Source organism: Contarinia nasturtii, unplaced genomic scaffold (assembly GCF_009176525.2).
Source record: "Contarinia nasturtii isolate CC-2019 unplaced genomic scaffold, AAFC_CNas_1.1 Cnas_scaffold_1037, whole genome shotgun sequence".
NCBI classification, from domain to species: Eukaryota; Metazoa; Arthropoda; class Insecta; order Diptera; family Cecidomyiidae; genus Contarinia; species Contarinia nasturtii.
Window position 1 is genome coordinate 5,811,031 of NW_022198383.1, and position 25,001 is coordinate 5,836,031.

Below are 25,001 nucleotides of genomic sequence, written 5' to 3' on the forward strand. Positions count from 1 at the left end.
TAATTATATTTATCACAAACGGTATGGAAAAGAGAAACAACGTTTACATGTTTCAGAATAGGTCTATACATTCGATATTTCATTTTGGTCGGCATTCCAATCAGCTTCGAACATGAACCGAAAATTACAAATGCATAAAATTGAAATAATTTTATTTATGACCAAAAAGAACCTGTTTTCCATTCGAAATTGAGGATAAATTATTGGGAAAATTGCCAAGTGCCTGCCAAAGATGAAATGTGTCTGTTTTGTGATTGGAATTTATCGTTTTGAAATTGCATGTGGGGAATATGTTTCGATTTTTGTGCACATTTTGGACCGATGTGTCTTTGAACGACCTTGCCGATGAAAAACGGTTCACCGCAGATTGATCGGCCAAAAACACTTCGATATTGCAAAAACAACATCAACATAACGGGACTGGCATGTTTACATTTTAAATGAAAATATATCATTTGAAAAGGTGCCGATTTAAGCGAAAAAAATCTATGCGCACAAGACTCATGGGGCTTTAGGCATTTGCTGGCCACATAAGCAAGCGCAAATCTAGTTGATTGAGCCGAGTCTCAACTTTATGTTGAACTAATTAAAGTGACGCTGAAATTGAATCTGAATACAAATTGGCTCTCATTTTTTCCTGATTCAGCGCTAAAAGCAATTCACCGTTTGTGCACATGGCTTTGATCATCATCATTTAAGCAACAGTATATTGGATGTCATGCTGCACTGACATCTCATTAAAAAAACCTTTATTTCGTTCCCGATTGCAACATTTAATTCACTGCTAGCGTGTCCTACACCGTGATCGAAACCGTAAGATTAAAGTCGGGATGGTGTGATTTGTGTGTGTTTTTATAACAAGTGCCGTAAAGTGAACGCTCTCTGTCATTTTATTGACATTTTTTTTCTTCAAAAACAAATACACCATAATATTGTAAAACGTATTATTATCAAGCTGAGCAACAGCACAATTCCAGCGAAAAGTTATGGAATAAGCAAAAGATTCGCTTCACATTAATTAGATTTCGTCACTGCTGAAGGCGAAGCGAAGCGGCATCGATGTGATGCCAATGCAGAACATGATGATGGAGTAGCCACGGTAATGGGCTGTATGGGCAAACTAAATGATCACTCTCATCTATAGACGAAGATGTTTTCCTTTGCCTGATCTGATGATGAAGTAATAAATGCAATTTATTGAAGAATTGTTTCAATTAGATTTTATAACCGAAAAAAATATATGATTATATCTTTGACTGGCTTTATAGATGCCAGATGCATATGTAGTATAGTAAATTACGACGATTGCGATTCACTATTCGTTGCATTTGTGTGATTCGTTTCGTTTCGCTTCCGATAGGTCTTGGCGTATGTTTCGTTTTCATTCAACCTTTTAATTCGTCATCGAGGTACTCAATTAGAGTAACTTTTTCATTGCTACCATGGGCGTGCTCAGGTGTGTTTTTTTTTGTTCAGTGTGATTGTCTTTCACAACTATTACACATTCACATCGGAATTCTGGCATATATGTTGAAGGGTTCGCACTCAAGCACAAAGATATCATTTAAATGAAATCCTCATCGAAAATGTAAGCGCGTACTTAGTGAGTCATCATACTGAACTAATGGATCTTTTTTCGCTAAAGATTTTCCGTCCATTATTCCGCCAATTCACTCGCTTTTTCTCTCTGTTTGGCCAAACGATTTAGCAGACGGCGCGTAAAATGCTGAACGATTGCGCGCGCACATTTGATATAATTAAGATTATAAACAGCATGATTTATTGTTTTGCATTACACCGATTTTGTTCGACGGTTTTTGATGATGAGTGTCTCTCTTCGGGTTTCTTTTTATTGTTTCTGTTGTTACTTTTGAATAGATGTTGCTCATTACTAATCGTTTATTATTGCGTGCCCGTAAATGTACACACATCCAGAGTATTATTGCAATCGTCTCTGTTGTTTAAGTTAACTTCGGCCGTTTTTGTTTTGGTTTTTTTTTTCTAAATTGTGTCTCATCTTGTGTTTTGGTTTCATCGTTCGTTCGTTCATTGGTTGTGACGGTGAAATGTGTTGAAATCTCTCAATTCAAAACAATTGTGTGTGCATTTAGCAATTTTAATAGACATATGTACAAAATTGTACTTGTTTACATCGACAACTTTGGGTAAATTTGTTTGCTTCAGTTGACGTGCCTAAATACATGCCTATTGCCTTCTCGTCTCTCTTTCTTTCGATACCTATGACGAGCGCTGCGCGCGCATTGCCAGTTGTAATTCATTGGAATTTATCGCGATTATTTGCGATTTTGTGATCTCTGTATACGCGATGTGTGATGTAATAATCAGTCAAAATGAGCACAAATACCACAAAACATTTGTAAATGGATTTTTAAGGCGCCCGCAACTATTCATGTCATGACGGATTTTTCTTCATCTCTGATTGGCAATGGCAAATTGCAAAGAAAGAATTCAATTTTATGTTATGAGAGAGTTGCATTCAACAAGTCAAGCCCGAAAACATTATAATCATCATTTTCTTGGATGCAGAACCACTGACATCTTCATACACCCTGAAGACATAATTAATTTACTTACTTTTTATATATACAAATAATTGGATTTTAAAGCGTGCAATTAAAATGAACATGCTTTAAAAGGGAAAAATCATTTAAAAAGATTGTATTTGTATGCATATCATTATTGCTCGGCGATAAAAAAAATTGTGGTTAAAATGCTTTGATTGCATTTTCAACGGTGTTTGATAAAGAGCAAGTGCTTGCAGAATTTTTAATTTAAATTTTTGTGGCTTTCGGCAGTGTAATACTTCAATTTTACAGCAACAATATTTTCGTTTTCTTCAATTCGTTCCGCATCTTTTTGTTTTGTTTTCCAAGTGACTTGAAGATGGGTCAATCTCATTAAAATGCAAGATCATTCGCGAAAAAACCACTTAATGAAAAATTGAGATCGTGCAAACAATTCAAAGAAGATAACGTCGACACTTTAAATTAAATATGTACATACGTATGCATTCACCTTGAACTGTGTGATATGTTTCATTTGGAGTTCTTGCGGTAGCATTTGTCATAATTGTGTTTATTCCGTTTTTCGATTAATTGCTTGAGATCTTTTTGTTAAAAACTGGGTAATTAACAAATGGCAGAGGTCGACTTGACCATATGCGGTGCGAAGAGCATCCATAAATAATAACATGTTTTCGTTTTGATGAAATTCGCTTTCAATTTGAAATCGAAGTGGTCGAAAGCGAAAATGAATTGCTAATGATGAGTTGAAAATTAGGCGCATTCTCAAAATTGACGATCTCTTACGATGATCATCACAAAATACACCACATCTAGCGATTCACGAATTGGCCAATGGCAAATTCCAATACGCAATAATTGTCTGTTTGCAAATGATGATCAATGGCATTGTGATTGACATCACTTTTCGTGCAATGAGATTTGAAAAAAAGAATCTCAACCCATTTGATTGTAGCATCAAAAAATCGTTCACACACATTCCGGACGATGTTTTGTGGGTCATCCGAATGCTGAAGTTCGAGTCGTGTTATTGATAAATAAAATTCATTATTTTTTGTGGATTATGAAACGATTTCGATTTTGAGATTTTCGATGCAAGTAAAAAAAAAAATCAACGGTTTTGATTAATGGTCGCGCATGTATTCAATTTACGTCTTCTAATTGATCATTTGTCATAGTGAATGAAATTCGCATGGAATTTGAGCCAAAAATATAAAGCTCATAACAAAAAAGTAACAATATTTTTTTATTGTACTATCTCTATATTTGATTTGAAGTGTCGCTCATTTGCTTGGTGTGTTACAATTGGCAAGTGTAACGGCAGATACATCAATAAAAATCACTTTCTACTTGTGTATTTTTTCCATCTTGTATATGTTCGTTGCTAGCAAAGTGTCACTTTTTCAGCAAGCGACAATAAAACCTCCCAATTCGACACTTTACACTGAACGACAACAAAAAAACAGCCCATTGAAAATGACAAATCGATAAAAGAAAAAAGATAACTGTGGTTTTGTCTCACAAACGAAATGTGATTCGCTTTGAACATGATTCCTCACATGCCATCGACATCACTTAATCATATAGATTTTTTATTTTAATACATCGTTGTTGCGCGCGCGCCTCTTTCTCAACGCATGTTATTTTTCGAAAGTAGAAAATTGTGCAAATGTATGTGTTCGTTCAATCACAATGACAATCTTTGTTTATGACGAAAAATAGTACAGAATTGTGTATATGATCGCGACTTTAGACACCTCGCAATCTCTATCACCCGCATCAAGCATTAACCATCTCATTTTTTACGTCTCGTTATTCGCCTATGCTTCAATGACACTTTTTACGACGCGACGTTGTCTCTTTTTTTTATTATTTTTCTAGCGTCAAAATTAGTTTCGCTTTTATTTCAAATTTCTATTGCCATGTCGCCGGGGCACGCTAATAAGCATGTAAACTCAGGTACAAAGGTTTTTTTTTGGTTAGTTAGTCATTGCCTTGCATTGTTTGTTCGAATGAACTTCTTTTTTTCTTCGCGCCTCTTCATCTCAGTTTTGACTGTCAATTATTTTGTTTCGCTTGCCATCGTACACATCAGCTGTAGAAGAAACACAGTTTTGTCACTTTCGAAGCAACTTTCTTCTTCGTTATGTGCCAATTTTAAAGTCGAAATAAAATTAAATTGAATTGCGTGTAATTGAATCGACGAAAAAGACGGTTCGTCAAAATTGTGCGTTTGAAGATCGAAAAATGAACAATGAAAAAAAAAAATCATCTTCGAAGGCGATTCGATTCGGGGTGAATGAGGAAATTGGCCAATTGTCCGGTTGCATTTTATGCAAATACTCGCTTGAAATTAGTAATCGCTCGATCGATTTAATGAACATTCAATGAACACGAAGATGATTGGCACCTGCGCTACATATTGCAAAGTGAGAGATTCCACTGCATGAATCGCAACAATTCTTTCGTCAATTATTCACGTACGTTCATTAGATCGAAGAAAATCACTTTTATGGGTGTTGCTATGTGCCGCTGCTGCTGTTGGTGCTGTTCAATATAAAAAATTTATTACAACGTGCACAGTCAGTCGATAATCATAATTATTCGCGCATACATTGAAGTTGTGAATATTCAACTCATCTTCAATGCTGAGGCCATTGGAATGTGAATCTCGGAGTGTGCGTGGAATTTTCCTTCATAGAAGTCACTTTTAACATGAAAGAACTCACTCAGTTTTAATCACGTCCATTTTTAAGATACATCTCTTTCTCCCTCCCGCTCTTCGCACATAAGAAAGTGCGGATTCGTTGTGCACGAGCATGTTTGGATAACAGAATTACGTTTCGTTTTTTGATCTATCCTTTATTACTTAAGATCTAGAGTGTTTTTTTATAAATTCGATTCTGTAACAATCTTAGCATAATATCTATAATATGAAATATTTATGAATGAAATAACTGATGCATCAACTAAACAATATTTCAAGTGATTTTTCTTTCTTGTTTGCTTTTCTCGTTCACTCCGAGTGAAATATGCGCATAAAAAATGATATTCAAGTAATATAACAATAATATATTTCATAAATAAAAGCCAACGTTAAATGGTAAAAATTTACCGAAACAACGCACGGCTGAGCGGCGAGTGAGAGAATTGTGTGTGTGGAAATGAAAGAAAAATCATTGGCCATTATACATATCGGGCAGCCAGCGCAAAGCATTTACCATTTTTTTTCATTCGTAGCTCAAAGTTTTGCGAACCGAGAAAGAAGAAGAAGAAAAACTATTACTTCGTAAAAATTGAATCGCGGAATGGACAGTGGCTACTGGTATAAGCGCAAGCACACTGTGTCTGTTTTTTTTTTTTGCGTTGAGTTGTTTACACTCATTTCATGCCTCGTAGGATAATAATCATAAGCGCACTGTGTGCAAGTTTAATTTGTGTTGTGTAATATATTTTTGTGTCGGAAAAGGAAATGCTCATATTGCTCGCATGCCTGTGCGCACCTTTGCAATCGAATGATTTGGCAACGAGCAGGTAGAAGCAAAAGTTATAAATATTCATAATGAATACAGGAAACACTTTCTTCGATTCAATTAAAAAAAAAATTCGTGCTTAATAACAAGTCAACGTTTTGCTGAAGAAGATTAACATCTTGGGTGGCTCTGCATGAGGATTTGATATAAGCGTGAGTGTCGTTTTTTATATTGCCTTTAAATGTTGATATTATCTTATTCTCTCTCGATTTTTCAGGCCGACAAATATTGGATGCTATCTGACGATGCATTCTCCCCGAAAATATAAGTGGTATTGCGCAACGCGATGAAAACAAATTGCTTTTTATCTTTCTGCTCACGGCTGATGAAAAAAAACTCACCATCGTTACATGAAATTGTTGTGCACGCACTCTAGTTTGATCGATGTCAGAGATTGCCATGCATCAAAGGATCGTTAAGCGCTCTTTAGCTGAAAAAATGCTACTGCGCCATTCGACACGAAAAAAATAGTCATGTATGGCCATTTTATTTCCCGGTTTCGATATGACGCGTCCATCAAATGCACTCGCCAATTCAATTCACGGGCTTCTCATGTTCACGACACAAGAAGAAGACGAAGAAAATATATGGCTCTTGTTTCGCTAATTTGTCTATTGAATTGTTTTTTTTTTCGCGCGGTGCTATTTTTCAGTTTGAATGATGTTGACCCGGCCATTCATCTCTTTGCAATCTGGTTTCTGACTAAAACGATGAGAATGAGTCAAAAAGTTTTCTCCGGAATCTAACACACACAAAAGTGATTGAGCCCATTGTGATGATGAAGAAGAAAAAAAAATGATGAAAACAAAACACGACAATGAAAGACGGCGATCATCATCAAAACTGTTAATATACACCCGAATATTTCGGCGCGCGGAATCTTTTTTCATTCTAATTTCGAAGAAGCAAAAAAAAAAAACTTTCAACACTCTTCGCCGCTGACTGTTGCGAGAGAGTTACATACTTCTTTTTCTCTCGCAGTCGATCTCTCGCTTTATCAATCTCAATCTTGTCTCAATCCATTCAGCACCATTTTCCACTCGCTGTGGCTTCTGTTATTGTCTGCCGATACTTGTTTGATGCGCGCGATGGTATTTCTTTTCATCATTTCACAATGAACTTCTTTGCAAACGACGATACAATTGTATTTAAACGATATCTGATTTGGATACATGCTGTTCATGATTTATAAAATATGATCTTCAAGCTATTCATGTGTGCCAAGACACATAAGTGTCTCGTGTTTTGTTTTCTTCTGTCAGTTAGTTCCATTTGAACAGTTCACACGAACACGGTGTGTATGTACTCTTTTCTCATTTGCAAATCTTTTTTTTTTCGCATACACAACTGTGTGGTTTTTCTTGACATCCATTCAACACAGCGATTGTGACTGTTGCTTAGCCGGTGTTCGCAGAAAAAAAAAATTGTATATGAAAATTGATTGAAAATCTTAAACAAATTATACTTTGAAAAAAAGGCGCAATATGATGTGTGAGAATGAAATGTAAATGCCAAGATGATCGCTTTTGGTGTTTAGCGTTTGGGTCCCATATGGAAATGTGCACAAGTTGCAAACGTTTTTAAGAATATTTTTTTTCAATTGTTTGATGTGTGCTGACTTTTTTTACCACCATGCATGGTATTTTCTTCAGTTTTGTTTGATTTTCGCATATCATTTCGGATAGTATCCAAAGAAGTTGATCTTTACTATGTTTTTTACGACCAATAGGTCAATGGTTCACGTCAAAAATAATGCGTGTTACCACACGATTTTCCAAAATGAGAGAAAAAAATTGCCTCGTCACTTTTTTTGCTATCTAATTCGCTATTTGATTTCGATCTATAACCGAAAGTGTCATCTGCTCGAAACGGTATTCAAATCAACCATCAAATTGGAGAATAAAAATCATCATCAATTTATACGACCAAGACATTCCTTTGCGTCCTCTTGATTCACGCTTCAATACACGTGTGGTTGCAAACGAAAAAAAACCGTATGCTGTATCGAATAGGATAATAGCAGCAGTTTATTATTCACGTTTTTTTTTTTATTTCACTGTGGTTCAAGATGCTGATGATGGTGTGATTATTGTTATTATTTGAGAGTGCTGCCACTTTATTTCGCTCTATGTGATTTGTTTAATTTTCGTTTTTTTTTTTCCTTTCGCCGCAACCATGTGCGGCTTTCTTTCTCACTTGGTTAGAAATTTTTAATTTGAATTTTTCGCACATAAGAAACATAAACGACCGATAATTTCAAATGGGTGCTGTTTTTTCTTCTCCCCTGGCATTGGAGCCTTATTTCGTCCAATTAGTTGGATTGCCGACAAAATGGAAATAAAACAACAATTTCGTAAATAAAAAGACAATTTGATTACTTTGCGGCTACTGTATTCAAGATATTCAAATTGATACCTGACAATGCAACGCGCGCGGCACTGTTTAATGAGACTTTGGTCAGCGATAGCAAAGGAATTTTTACGATCAATGAACCTACGCTCTGACAGTTGGGTGCTGTTTATTTCAATTTAACGGTTCGGTACTATCTCAATCAACGATTCCCTTGATTAAAGTTCAAATGAAAATAAACATATTGATATTTGATAATAATAGACGGCATTTCAATTGTGTATGTTTTTGATGCGAAATTTATTTCAATTTTGATTCAAGATCAAAGACATGATCGCATTCAATTGTGACGGTGCTTTCTCTCATTCTCTCTATCATTATCAATTCAACACACCGTAATCATTGGCCAACGAAATGTTGAACAAAAAAAAATGAATAACACAACAGATCATAAGCAAGTTCGGAATATTATGCGATGTTCCTTTCTTTTCTCTTTCTCGTGTTATCGCTTCGATCAGTCAGTAGTGAGCGCACATAATTTGTTTTCGACATTCTTGAGATGAAATGAGCAAAACGGAGGAAAAAACATCCAAATATGATTAAAAAACACAATTTTCAGCACAATAAATTTTTCGTATTTGTGTTTTTTTTTTTTTGTTTCGTTGATTTCACTTCAAAATGGTGTCATAGCGCACATGCCTACTTTTCAGATGACTTTTAAGTACCAATGATGATGATCTTCGTGTGCCTACAAAACAAAATAACGAACGTAATTTTCGAAATTTTGTTTTCGATTTGAGATCACAGTGCCAACGGTATTTGGTATAATTTCAGAATGATCATCATACACGCAATGCGTCGACCTATCTCGGAATACACGAATGAAAACTGTGGACAAACAAGAATTTTCGGGTAAGGCGTCAAAATGGCGAGTAACATTTTTATTATGAGGCCCTTTTTTATGACTATACTCTGTCGGTTCACTTCGAAATTGATAAAGACATGACTTTTTTATTACTTTTTGTCTGTTGGAGCAATTTGATTTCCGTTTTTGATGAATTTTCGTTTGGTGCTAACAATTACGATGATGATGATGCTGATTGCTATGAAGTGAACTACAATTATGCCGTGCTAAGTATAGGTCGCATGATCCACAATGTTCGCGCAGTAGCCAAAAAAATCGTAAAGAGAATAATCGAAAATCCAAATCTATCGATAGAATCGGGAGCACACAAAAATTCGATACGTCACAATGAGCATTAACTTCTTTTACGCTTTGGACCTTTCGACGCTCTTTTCTTCTTCTTCTTCTTATTCCAAATAATGTTGCTAAAAATCTTCTTGGTGTTGTAAAAAAATCCAAAAGAGAGAAGCGCGAGTGTGTGTGCGCGTAATGTGCAAAATCGAAAGAAATCGTCAAATTGAAACACTGAGTGGAAGTTCAATTCCAATAAAATTGTACGAATATGATATTGGAAAAAAGAGAAATTCACAAAACTGAATATATTCGAGTTGAAAAAAAGAGAACAACAGGTAAAGAACTTACCGTTTGCATATCCAATTAACCATATTATTCCAAATATCGTAAAATAATTGATTTGTAAATGTTGTCTGTGATACATTTTCGATTGTTTTCTATGTTGTTTTTGTTGTTGTTATATATGTGTGTTATACTGTAAGTGTGTTTATTCGTTCTAGTTTTTCGCTATGCGCAATGAATTGATTTTGGGATTTTTTTTTCTTCTTCGACTTATTTCCAATAGAGTGATCACGTCTATGGCAGAATGATTCAATTTGTATGGAATGTTTAGTTCGTAATCCTCAAGTTGATTTTTGTTTTTCTTCTTCGTCTCTCTCTTTTCAATTTTCTTTCAAATCTTTTCGTTTGTGAGTCTAAAAACTGATCATACGTGGATCAGCAGCATTCTGAAGCACTTATTTATTTAAAAAAACACTACAATTTATTGATTTGATAACGGAACACTTTTGTCCACATTTTTGTTCGTCGTCTTAAGTGATAAAAAGTATTTCACGACCGTTTTTTATGCGGCTGGAATAAAAACACTAACACTGTCTGTGAATGCGGCTAATCTATTTTTCACCTGCCAACATTCTCACCATTTTTATTCCTTGGGTTGACGTTACACGATGAATCACCGTGGATTGCGCTTCAAAATTCACCCACACAAATTAAATGCAATACACATCGAGAGATTACGAATGAATGCAATCACTATCAACTGTGTGACACATAAAAACAATAGCACGATCAAAATGATTTTCGCGCGGCGAATTTTTTTTCGTTGTTGCGCTCAAAAACCGTTTCGGAAGTATGTTTATATTAATGAATTCTGTCCTATTTCCAATGGCAAATCGTACTTTTTTTTAGCAACAACAAAAAAATGCTGTTTCTCCGTCTGTTTTTGGGCGATCGTTGGAAAGTATTTACAAAACTCTTGTGTACACTATACACTTAGTAAGAATTTCTCAAATAGAAAGTGCTTTTACTTTGTCGATTTTATTGTTGGATAAAAAGAAATAATTTTGTTTTATTCGTTTGTAGCTGTGTGTTGCTGTGTGATGTTCTTCGTAGCTGGTTTCGAAAAATCTTTCTTCTCGATCGTCGTTGCTACGTTTCTTCCGTTGGTTATCGCGCGCGTCGTCGTCGTTGTCGTCACAGTGAAATAAAAAATATATATATTCAAAAATTTCTTTTCACCATGTGTATATATGCACGCTTGCTAGCTGAATGGTTGTTTCTTCTCGGTTGTGCTTCGTTTCGTTGAGAAAATACAGTAAATGCGTTTCTTGCTTTTCTACAGTTTATGTTATGTTTTGCTTCTTTTTCTTCTTTCTTTCGTTCGCTGAGCTCCAAATGCATACAGCGCAATATTGTTGTTGAAAAACTGTGCGAAGAGAAATGCTCAAAAATACGTCTGCTCTTCAAGAAATCCACGAGTCGACTGAATATGAAAATTGATCGATTCACCGTTTTTGCAGCGGCAAGCGAGTGAGCGCGTTCACGAGCAACGGGCACAACCAAATATACCGTTGTAACATACAGTGTATGCTACAACACACCGAAGCTGGCTGCTTCTTTGTGGCGGGTTTGTGTTTTTTGTGAAATGTTGTTGTTTGTTATGTTTATTTCAGCTTGTCTTCGTTTGTGGATTTCTTCATTGTTATCGACATAAATGTGTGTATGCGATCGTTGTTGCTACCATATATTCTTTTTTTGTAAATCGCATTTTTTTTACCTGTTCGTGTGCAGCACATGAACATGAAGTGCTCGAGAGAGGAGCACCACTCTTTTCAGATTCTTTCAAACCATCTTTCATGTGAATGAATGAATCACATTGTTTGACGGTGCGGATAGAGTGATTGTTGTGTGTCGTTGATGCGTTTGTGGTACACTTTTAATCTTAATTCCGCTTTCTTCTAATGACCATTGATGCTGCGCGCTGTTGATGCAACTCGGACAGACATTCATACACAATTGATACATTTAAGTAGCGATTTAAGTTAAAGCCATACGAATTAAAAGGCACTTTTCATTCGATTCACATACTTTCATTGTAAGATTTCAGAATGGAACTTTTTCGCTTGAAAGAAGGAAGTATATGCTTTTTTTGGACATTAATTTATGGACCTTTTTGTATTCGGTTCAACGAAAAAAAAATCCCTTCCGGTTAATTGGTCGAGATTTTTTAAGCATTAAAAATGCATTAAAGTTCTTCCTTTCTCATTGCAGCGGTAATTTTTTTTAGCAACAATGACAACAATGTGTTCGAACCAATCGAACGACTATTAGTTGACTCGCCCGCAAGTGAATTTACAGCCTCTTTTGATTTGTAACAGTGAGCAAGCATTAAAAAAAAATTGATTGCCGCATTGTAAAATGACAAAACAAGACCTTAACCAGCCAATGTTTGCTACCAATAATTTTCAATTGTCAATATATATAGTAATTTAGTACGGTATCGAATTAAAATGGCAAATGCTTAATGGTGTTAACACTTTTCCGAACGGTATCTATCTCGACATGCAACTGTATCTCTCGGCAAATTCGTCAAATCGATTGAACGAACGAGAGAAAAAGGAACCTGCATTCCTCCGCTCGATTGTATTAAGCATATTTTTTGCTGCGTACTCCTTTTGTGCACCGGGCATAAAAGAAAATATCTTTCTCATTCTCAGCGCTTTAATAAATGGTAGTTGACAGGTATTTGCAAAGTGAAATAGAAGCAGAAAAAAAGTCGAGCAAAGAGAGACAAAAAAAATGAATGAACGGTTTTTATATTGGAGCTATATGTGATACATATTAAGTTTGCGCAATAGGCAGCGCAGAATAAGCAATGCGCTTTCAAATTGAGACTGACAAGAGAACGAGAAAGAGAGAGAGCGAGAGAGAGAGTATAGAAAAGAAACAAATCGAAAACGACCGCTTAAAAATTCCTCTGTTAGCGGTGCATACTTCGATACTTAGGTAGATTATTTATTAGCTATGCACGATGCGCTTAGCACAGCCGCAAATACTCGCTTTTGCTCCATATATATCGTATTGCTTCGAACTCGTTCGGTGAATTTCTCTCTAATATATATGTATCGAAATCAATGGCGAAAGAATGGAAATGTATGGAAAGAAAAAAAAATTATAGATCTGAGTGCGACTGATGGATTGTACGCGATGAGTGTGCACGAGAGTGAGGCACTTTAGATTTCTTGTCACAAATCACTCACCCATTTCCATTTCAAGAGGATTGGATTTCATTTCCATATCATAAAAATACACACGATGCGCTTCTGCTGCGGCTGCTCTCTCTCTCTCCAATAGACAGTCTTTCTAATTCGCAATTCTGTATTCACGGCGCGCATATTTTCATTTGGAATGTATTGCACTTTTCATCGAACTGGGCGCAGTGTGATCATTTTTACGATTTGCCATGCAATGTTTAATAATATCAATATGGCTTTATTTTTCTTTCGTTTCAAGAATAAACGTTAAACGAGCAAAGAGAAAAAAAATCAAATCTTTGTTTTTTTTTTCAATTTTCTGTGTGTGCTTTTGCCTGTTAAACAAGCTCAACTTGTTCAAATCGGAACGGTTGTTTGGGCGGTTTGTTCTTGTCTTGGCGGCTACAAGTGAAAGAAGAGAAAAGAATGCCGATATACGAAGTAGAATGATTTTTCTTGGAAAACCATTTAAAAGCAAGTGGATTTTCGAAGCAATCCGATGATTGCACGCATTCTTTTTCATTTCATCAATCCATTGGATTTTTGGGCCTGAGTATTGTATATGCTTAAAATAAATTATTGATTTTTTTATTGGATTTCGTGGGCCAAGAAACTGGTTTCACGCATTTCCTGCCTTTGGCCACACAATTTTCCCGTGCATTTTCTATGAGAATATTCGATCGACACCGCGTCATGGCATTTATAAAAACAATCGAGAGTATTCGTGATATTCGAAACGCTGAAGATTTATCGCAAAATCAAAGCGCAATAATAAATTTGAGAAGCGAAAATTTACGATTTTATCCGAAACAACGAAAATTGAAAAGTATGAAAAATTGAAAATTTCAAATAATTGCAGTGTTTTTCGTGTTGACGGCCCAGTGACTATGTCCACCTTCAGGGGTAATGATTATTTCGAGCTAAAATCGTTTCTTTTTCAAATCAGCTGATGTACATAGAGGTCATATTCGTTGAATTCGACTTTGGCACAATATTTTCATAACAATGAAATTACGATCGGTGAACATTTATCGTCGATGTCATAAATTTGAATGTTATTACTGTACTTATTCCGACAAATGATGCATAAACGATCTCAATGAAATTAGTCACACCCAAATGTATGCATGTCGCAAAAACAAAATTAGCATTACGTTTTTGCGCAAACCATCATTGGCCATTACAGAAGATGATTCAAGCAATGTGACGACCGTTGTTTGATTGCTCACACAAATCGCAAAAAAGTGAAAGATGTCAAGTTGTTGAAATGAAATCGCGATTAGCCATTTCATTTCACCATTAAAATAGACAGGTAAACAACGCTCTGAGTCATCCGTGTGATACACATTATCAAATCGAACAACGATGGTTGCCTCCATATCGGCCGTTCGATAGCGGCAACAACAACCGCAAAAAGAAAGCAATTGAATCGAGCGTGTGATTTGCATGCGCCCAACCGCACCGCTTGAAAATCTGTCATAGTCCATAATCTTAATTGGAGGAATGGCTTCGGAATAAATACGGAACTATTGACTCCAAGTCAATAGTCGATTTAATGTGCCGAGATTTGTGCACTTTGCAAAAATACAAACGAGTTATTCTGTTGGCTGATATTACCTTGTGTCGGCTTGCATAGATGTACACCTTTTCGTTTTCATTTTTTCAGGTCATTTCTCGGTCTCTATCTGAAAGGGCATACAACACAAACGACATCGTTCATCGCGGATGTTTACCTTTTCACATTTTCATTCTCACTGCTTTCTTCCGTCACTCTGTTGCAAAGTCATTCGTATCGTGTTCGCGTGTAACTCATTTTTTTTGTTCGTCGTCTTTCTCGATCACCAGGCATTTCCAAGATTTACATAAAAAAAAAGACGACAACAATTTCATCTCAATCGCAGCAAAAACATTCGAACGTCGTACCCATAAATTCATAAGAAGAAAACGAAAAAGAAAAACGGACGCGCATGCAAAAGCCAGTGAATCACGATTATTCAATCACTTCGTTGAACGTCGTTGTTTAATTTTATTTTCGGAATGGCATCATCATGATTTGTAATCGCTTTTTCAATGTACTGATAACACCAATAATAATAACCAAGTTAACGGATTTTTCATTTTTTTTCGCTTGCGCTACACAAAAAAAAAAAAGATATTTTGACCGAAATTCCAAAATCTTTCTTTTTTGCATAACCTTTTTTTTTTTTGTTAAATATGAGCCGATCGAATTGCCGCAGGAGATGAATCAATTATGTCTCTTTCAGTTTTTTTTCTTCTTCTGCATTGCGTCGTCATTCAGCCTCTTGGCTTTGTATGCCGCTGAGAATGCGTTGGGGTTTCGGTGAGCAACTACATTATTTCTGGTTTGCACGTAATTAATTTGAATTCGTGTGCAAAAAAAATTGTGTTTCATTCTGTTTTTGCTCATGCCTTCATATGCGTGCCACCTTATATGTGGGCTATAGATGACGCACATAAACAATATAAATAATAACTGATGGGGTTCGTCGTTCCAATTAAATCTATTGTTCTTTTGGTATTGTTTAAGTCTTTCGTTTCGTTTCTCGCAAGGTGGACAAAAAGAAAATCACAAAATATCTTTGAACGGTATTGTTTGGAGCGAAAATGAAAAATTTGAACTACGTGAGATTATTAAAATTTTTGATGTATGCATATAAATCTCATATGATTTATGCATACATTTAAATTCGTTCCCAAAAACCATATTGGCCGTCATGAAAATGGAGTTTCCGATCGAGTTGAATGAAACTGAAATTCAATCAGAATTAATGCGACCATTGTTGACTAATTCGATGACGATTTCGAAAAAAACACAAGCATAACAGAAAGACTTTCTCACTCTCTTCGCGGTGTGTCTGACTCAGACGAAAAAAAAACCGTACGCGAAAACATTCATAATAATCATAAAAACATAACAAATGAAACAACGCACAGCAAACAAAATATTTTCCGTGAAAGTTATGAACGAACGAAAGATGAGTGTGTTCGCACATTTATCGCACAGATGTAAATGGCTTTTAAGTCTTTCTATTTATCGTTGATAAAATGGAACATGTGTCTGCGTCATTTGTGCGCTAGTAACGATGTGTGTGATTAATTGATATTGTACGTTTAGCGTGTGTAATGTAACGATCTGCACTGGCCACTTTTCAAACATTAATTACATGGCCTTACCGAATGAATGGCGTGAAAAGTTATATGTTTTATTTGGTTGAGATGTTGCCAAGCATTAGAAATGTTTGATATTTACCTTGTGATATAATCAAATTCCGCACCGAAGGTATTTGATTCACATCATCGAATGAAAAGGGAAACATTTACTTGGTATTCGTAGGTGCGGTTCAATTTGCCAATGACATCTCCATAAAATAAATGCTAACATATCGACACTAGTCGGCACTGCCAACGGTATATTTCTCGCGCGCGCTAAATGACAGGCTTTAAAGTGTGAACTCAAACACAAAATGATCAAAAGTGTCGATGTCATTTCGGGATTCTTCCTTATCTTTCTCACGTGTGTTCGCCTTTTCCTTTTGATGACCTTTTCAATATTTTATTTACCATTCCCAATGGTTGGGTTTCTTTCTCATTGGTCCGATTACTGTTTTATTGACACTAGGCAAAAAAGACGGATTGCGTGTGATTTTTGGAATTTTTATGAATGCTGATTTTTCTTCGCTCTTTCTGTCAACACATGTGTTAGCAAAAAGAAGAAAAAAACATACAAAAAATGATTGTGTTAAATTACAACGTTGCGTTCAGGTATGTTTTAATGTAAATTTGCACTGTCTTTTGGTTTAAATGAAATTCAGCCAAAGAGACACGTATGCGAGCCTATGCGTGTGAGGCTGCATAACAAACAGTTACTTCACCTCAACAATATATTAGAGATAAGGTTCGGTTTTTTTTCTCTCTTTTCAAAATGATGTTGTTTGTGCAAATCACACAAAAACGCCAGCAATTTAAATGATTCGACAAAACGAATTGTGCACACAGAGAGCAATAACAACAGAAAAAAAGAGTCGTATCGAAATTAAGATGCGAAAAAAGGTACTGCACCTTAAAAAATATCCAAGACCACTTGGCATTTCTTCACAGATTTTACCGATTTAGGCAATGTGATACCATTATATTGCTTTCCACGAGTCTCGCAGATCTTTCTTTTCGATCGTGCAATGACAACACATTCCAAACCGTAACCGTAAACAATAAAACGTGCCGGTTTTTTTCTATTGACAATATTTTTTTTTTCGGTTTGCATTTTTCTATTGCACTTTACACAAAGTGTGCACAAATTATTGTCAACTAACATAGCTGAGTCCTGTTTGTTGTGCGCATTTTGAATACGTAATTTAACTAGTAATTTTATTAACGCTAAATCAACGGCGCTGATTATATTTGAGGCCTCTTCGATTATCTAAAGCGTTAGTGATGCGTAAAATTAGCTCTTGTTGAATGAATTTTTATAAGATTGCATTCGGATGATGGTACGAGAAATAAAAGAGAAAAAAACCAACTCAAATTTCAACTGGAACGAAATGAAAATTGTATTTTCATTTGAAAATCAAATGAATTGTTTTCAGAGAAACAATTTCGAATCGCACAATAAAGGCACGTAATGACAATAAACGTAAACGAATGCAACGTCACCACGAAATCCAAGTCATTGTTTACCGTTGCGTGAACCTGTCCAGATAGATACAATCGCATAAGAGCGACCAAATACTCTTTGCTGTAAATGTTATATTGTTTTTGAACAAAACAAAACAAACACTGAACACGAAAAAAAAAGCGAAAAGTGACTAAACAAAACTACACGAATGTGGGCAACAACCACAACCGAATGCATTTTCTTCTTCTTCCGGATACAATGTGCATTCGCATTCAATTGAATTCCGAGTCATCGGGTCACTGTTAGGAAATACGATGAATTAACGGTTTCAATGGAAATCCGTCTTTATTTTTCGAAGCAGAAGAACCGGCAAATGCAGTTTAATTAAAAAGATATTCTTATTAATAAAAATCAAACGGATTATTAATCAAATAATTTCCGATGTGTTTTTTTTGCGTTAAAAAAAAACGTTTGGGTATTCAAGAAATCAATGAAGCATGATTCTTGAAGAGGATGTTTTCCGTACGTAAATTGAATTAAAAATTATTTTTGCAAATTAAAAATTGCGTTACATCTTTTTATTCAAATTTGCACGCACCGAGGTCCCTGAACAAAATATGAAGACCGAGTATGCATCCGCCAAAAGCATTGCACTCGGTCCGTAAAAATGTTATTAAACTGTGTATTTTTTGCATGTTTTGTCCGATTTGTTGTTTTAGTTTTTAATTGCGCAAGTTTTGTAATAAAACACGATCGATCCGATCGATTGAATGATTTATGTTTTGCTGCTGGTGTATTCAACGCATAACATCGGGCCCATACACACTTTCAATTTGGTGTATTTCCTTCTGTTGCGTATTAGCACTTCCCGCATGTGCTATATATTTTTTTGTTGTGTTTTAAATAATTGAGCCACGAGCGGCAAACTATAAATTTAAATATAAATTAACACGCAGCCCAATCGAATCGAAACCCAGTGTAGTTGCACTGATAAAACTCATGTTATCATCATTCGCGTTGAACACAAGTATGAGCGTTCTGGTCTGGACAGTTTCGCATGCTCAAGCAAATTGATTTTCTTTTTTTTTGCAATTGAATGCGTTCACATCTCCTAGTGGAATGGAAGAGCGTAAAAAAAGTGTAATGTAATCGCAAATCAATTGGAAAAAGTTGATTTTGCTTCCGAATATCATCATGTACAAAATGAAAATTTTCGCAATTAAAACTTGAATTTGCATGTTTTATGCTGTTGAGTTCCGTGTGTGTATCTCGAACACCGCTCGATAATATTGTCCATTGACAATATAGATTCGAGAAAATGATATGTTTGTCATATGCTCTAATTTATTGAAAGTCGATGCGCTGCGACTTCCAGATATATTTTCTGCAACATAGAAAACTGTGTGACATTATATCAGTGCCGCGAGCGATTGTACGGATAGAAATTAGACAAACTGGTTTCTTTTTCTATATACTTAATATTGAGATGAAATTCAAGCGCTGATAAGAAAATAAAAAACAACTTAATCAACGGTGGAAGCGTGTGCGGAAGTGTGTGTGTCTGTGTGCAGATTTACGTGATTTGAAATAGCACACTGAACTAGATTCCATCGCGGTTTAAACGCGAACCAAATATAATTATTAATTCATGACGTACAATTTCGAACACGATCAAGCCAAATTGCAGGCAGTGTGCTTTCTCATCGTGTGCGCTTAGCTCGCCCAAAATTGAAATATTTATAGCCCCAAAAACACTTTGCATTCTTGACCATTCGACACACTTTCGATCAGATAAGGCGCACAATTCGAACTAGTGAGAGTTAAAAATGTCGAAAAATCGAAATGTGTCAACAAGAGAAAATGCATACGAACCGGCGCACCATGAAAGATGTCAACGTACCGCAATAAAATGTCAACATTCGATCGCAACAGAGGCGCGGTGACAGAGCCAGGCGGGGAGAGAGAGAAACAGATAAAAAAAGAGAAGAAAAAAACAAAGACAAATTACAATGTAGAACGCAATAAACGAAACAAGAGAAATTAGTCGATACACAATAACAATGGAACGGGTCATAATAATTGCGCGTCTAGAGTCCATCGTCACATTTTCTGGGTGTGTGCTGCTGTTGTTGCTGCAGTTCAAATATTTAAGTAGCCTACATTCAGTCAGTCGTGTATTCATTGATGAGATGGTAACGCATCTTGGGCACATCACTTGAACAATGACGATGATAATGATGATATTAGCGTAGGATGCCATCGCTTCTTTGGAATTAAAAAAAAAAACGGTGGAAGAAAACATGACCGCTAAAATTCAAATGAAATGTACAGAAGAATATGAAAAAAAGATATGAAGAAGAAACAGAAAACGAATGTCAAGACGAACATCTAAAATAAAATGTATTCTTCTTCCACTAAAAACGGAGAGTTTTTTTGATCTTACTCTTTCTCTCATTCGCTCGTGTTTCGCTGGAAAAAAAGCCCATTTCACTCGATAAATAATTTCCGTAGTTCGTTCGGTGTGCAACGGCGTTAAGAAATGTAAAGAGAGAAAAATGCTGTCATCGAAAGAAAATGAGAATGATGGCTCAAAAGAAACCGAAGAACAAGAAAAAAGAAAGAAAGGCTAGAAATGCAGTGCAGCATGTTTGATTATGTAGGGCATTGCCATAACGCACACACTCACATTCAATCTCTCATGACAACAATATTCATAAACATTTAATTTCAGATGAAAAACACGATGTCAGGTGACAGAGATCACCATAGAATCCAATTTAATTCAACGAACTTATTATCTCTTTTGACAAATAAAAAAAAATGGCTTTAAATAAACTCCATTTTGAATGTTAAACAGCCTGTTCGGCATACAGAGATTAAATATTTAAAGAAAATACACAAAAATTTCCATAGAAATTCTCCAAGCCCAATCCAATTAATGTATATTCAAATAACTTTCATTTGTAGTAAAGCAGCGTTGATTTTAAGTGATTTTCCGGTCATTTTAAACAAGAATCAAAACGAAATTCCGCTTCTCTATCATCGAATGAATCTTTTGAATCTGAAATTCTTAAAGTGTTTTTTATGTGGCAAGATTTATGCATAAATCTAGCTTGCAACTAAATCAGGCTTAACGAAATGACCATTTAAAATAACTTTCTTTTATCTTTTTTGTGTTTCACATGGTTTTCAGTTTCATATCAATGCTTTATCATTCTCTCAGTTGGACGGATTCATTTAAACATTAAAAAAACGAATACAACTGTTTGAAAAAAGCAGAATTTCTTTTTCGACTTTTTAATGTTCTCTCTTCTCACACTTTTTTTTATCTCAAAATGAAAGTAAATATTTTCGGCTGTTTTAGTTTAACGACCGTCATTCTTTATTTGGAATGTCATCTCAATTTCATTTCGCATTCTTCTAAACGACACCGTTGACAAAAAACTCTTTTCAATTATTTATTTAATTTCAGCAGAGTGGTTTTTTCATTCGTGATCATTGGACACACTGAAAGAAAGTTGGTAAGAAAATCAAAGAAAGAAAAAATACAACAAAGGTCTCTTTGTGATGAGGTAAATATTTAGCATACAAATTACTTAAATTCTTTTCTGTCATAGCGCAGAAAAACATGTCAGCGAACAAATGTGCATATAAAATGAAACCAAAAGAATATACTTTGGAAATGACCGAGTCACGTAGATATCGTTCTCAATGAATGGGCAAATTTTCGTTAATTTAACGATTTTTCACGTTTTGCGCGCGGCTTCGATGAAGAGGAAAAGAAACCACACGACGTGTTCGTATATATCAATCGCGCAATTGATTCTACATTTATAAACACGATTGTTATCGATGAGCTTCAATTTGTACGTGCTGCAAATTAATTTCATGTATTGTATTAAATCGCAACCAACCTTTAATCGAAACGAGAGATGGAGAAAGCAAGAAAAAGGTGGCGAGTATGTGTGTGTTGTGAGAGAGAGCGCGATTTACTGAGATAGAGACAGAGAGAGATGGAAAAATAAAGAGAGAACGAAATAAATAGTGATCGAGAAAAAAGTAAAAAACTTCTCATCCAATTGTTCTACTCTGGATTATTGAACAATACGAATATATTCAAAAAAAAAACAGTTGATTTTGTTTGATTCAATGCATATCAAAATTGCCATCAAAATCCATTTGGATTTCAATCATGATTTGATGTGCGCACTCGATCGATACCGTTAAGAAAGCACTTTTTCTCTCCAAAAGTCGGGTTCCTCTTCAGAATATTGATATGAGGTACTAAGTATTGCCATAAATTAGCTTTTATCAACGAATTTATTTAACAAGATGCGCGCGGCAAAAAAATGCTGAAAACTCTGCCCAATCATTTATTGTTAAGTGCCTTGTTTCTACCTTTAGAATATTGTGTGTTCAATTTATCAAATCGTCACCGTTACCTACAGATAATGCAGCGATTTGTAGGCAATAGTGATGAACGTCGAAATCTAGTTTTGATTTGATTGCTTTTGATAAATTGCACAATAATTCATGACTATTTCCTTTTCCATTTGGATTTGTTCTTCATCGGCATGTAGTAATTGCAAATCATCATGTGCACATCTACACTTGATGCATAACATATTCCATAACCGTCAATTTTCATGCCACTTTTTTCGGGCCAAACAGCGCAATCAACATCGCATACATACGAAGAAGTGGAAGAGTACAAAAAAAAAATGGGCTGAAGATGATGAAGAAATCCAAATGATTACGTTGATTACATTCAATTCAAATTGTGGAATGCGTTGAACAAAATAAAGTAGCTATAATCGACATTGCGAATCCATTTACCGTGTATATGCCGCTTACAGTTCAACAGAGAGAAAAAAAGAAACCGATTCAATCAAATCAAATCAAATGGTTGGTTCGTGATGTGTCTGTTTTATTTTTTTTTTTGCGAACAGTAAAAACCAGATCTCGTAACGAATTCGATGCGATTTTTCGAGTGTTACTGGTCGCGGTATGCATATATGAAAAATTCAGTGTCGATGTCGTGGTTGTGGTTGTCACCACCGCAGCAAGTGCGAGAGAAAGAAATAAAGAATGAATATGGTGTGGAAAAGAATTTGCGTTCTCTTGATCGTTTGTCTGGTATGTTTTGTGTGTACGCATTGGTGCTCTGTGAGCATACAACACAATCCACACTTTAATGCGATACGGTATCATTGATAAAAAGTGGGACAATTCACAGTTAGGCGAAAAAAAATATTATTTTGCTTCAACAGCAATCGCATTGAGGCTGGCTTGTTCTGAAAACACCACTCAAAGCGACGCATACTCTCTCGCGAACACACACACCAATTCGTACATAATTTCTGTTATTTTATGTACCTGTTAACATGACCATGCGAGATTTTTTCTTTCTTTTCGTGTATATTTCTTGTTAATTACTCCAAACAAACAAGAAATAAACAACACATACCTTCAATGATTGTCAGAACTGGCTGTTTTAAGTATCAATATAAATTTTTGCATTGCTGTTGTGCAGCTCGGAAAAAAACACATGTTTCGAATCTGTGGAATGTGATTTCGATTCAAGAGAGATCGTTTTTCATTTCAAACTTTCGTCAATTCATTTTATATATGGTTTTTTTTTCTTTCGTTTCAATCATTAATATTTTCAACTCTCTCGACAACTTTAGAACGTAATTATTTCATTTTCTCTTTGCGACTTGTCTATTAGGTACCACTTGATCTCGTGTCATTTTCGAGTTAAACAACGTGCAAGAAAAAAGCCACAGTGCCCACAAAACGTCATTTGAAGTAAGAGTAAATAGAGTTTTATTGCGTCGACAAAATGATAAATATGGTCAGCGGAGAGTTGAAATAACAAAAATTGAATGATCAAAATGGGCAACGCGCATTCAATTATGCGATTTGGCTTATACCGCGATCATGCTTTGGTATTTTTTGATTGGCAAGAATTTGCTCCGTAATTATGTATAGCAGTGTTTGTTTCTTTGTTTTATAATTCAATACGAAATAAGAGAGATACCTGAAGAAGGAGAATTTCATGAAAACTCGTTGTTCACAAAGAAAGAACAATTTAATTAATGAAATAGCATTCCCAATTAATTGAATACCATTAAAATAGTTACGTACGATTTTAATCTAATCGTAGAGAAAGAGAGACCCTTTCGCACAGGTAGCCAGCGATTTTGATCGATCGCAATACAACCTTTCACAATCATTTTTTTAAGTAGTAAATGTTCTAAAATCAACTACACCTTTGGATAAAAACGACGTTTTGTTCAACGACCGATTAACCTCAACTGTATAATGTTATCGACCAGTTTATGTAATTTGCATTTCAATTATTATGTGCACAATGTGTATTGCCATTCCACAATTTACCATAATCATTTACGAAAGTTTCCGTCTTTGACGCAATTATTATTATTAGCTTTTATTCTTTTGCATTTGAATGTCGATAATTTGCTTACCATTAGATATCGAAATTGATTGACTCAAGACGATGTAGAATCCGGATTCCGGAAAATCTTTGTTTTTTTAACGTTGGGTTTTTAAATGAAAAGATATTTTATGATGTTAAGCAATATCCGCTATATCAAAAGTAGATTTAAATAAATAATCAATGACATTTTCAATGTTTATTTTAAACAAAAAACGAACATTCACCCGATCTTGAGTGAAAAATTTCCCATTCGAATCAATCGAATGAATCAATAATTTTAAACAAATTTATTAATTTCGAAAGATAGAGAAAACTTGGGACAACTTGGACTTTAAATGAAATTGATATCGATTTGGTTTGGGTACAATTATGTACAAGTAGATTATCGTAAGCTGTGAAGATTAATGAATCCGTTGAACTTATTGCACATATTCAGTGAACTATCTAACTGAATGGAATGTGAAAATTCGTTTTGTAAATAGAAGTGTATAGACCAAGAGCCACTCTAACAAGTAACTTTTTTTTTTGCTTTATGTCAGAAAACTATATTGAACCATGCAGCTAGACATACACTAAACAAATAATTTTACGTCTGTCATTACAGCCACCCACTTCGCGAAATCTGCACTATTATTCGCGGATAGAAAACACATCAATTAATAAAGCGAGCTGCATGTTTGATTTTCTGGAATATATTTTTTCTTTGCTCAAAGATTCTTCGATTAAAATTTCTGCATGAAATTCCGCAT

General features: G+C 35.2%; 1 protein-coding gene across 2 annotated transcripts in view; it reads right to left on the minus strand.

Annotated features, from left to right (window-relative positions):
• The window catches only part of LOC116343966, a 36,245-nt gene extending 24,844 nt beyond the window's left edge, over positions 1-11,401 (minus strand). The window contains exon 1 of one of the 2 annotated variants that reach the window (XR_004201365.1): positions 9,972-11,401. Coding sequence is in view for 1 of the 2 variants with exons in the window: in XM_031772303.1 (XP_031628163.1) it covers positions 9,972-10,047 (76 nt within the window). In the remaining variant the exon portion in view is untranslated. The remainder of the gene's footprint in view (positions 1-9,971) is intronic. The other variant, XM_031772303.1, reaches the window with a different exon arrangement.
• Between the last annotated feature and the right edge of the window lie 13,600 nt (positions 11,402-25,001).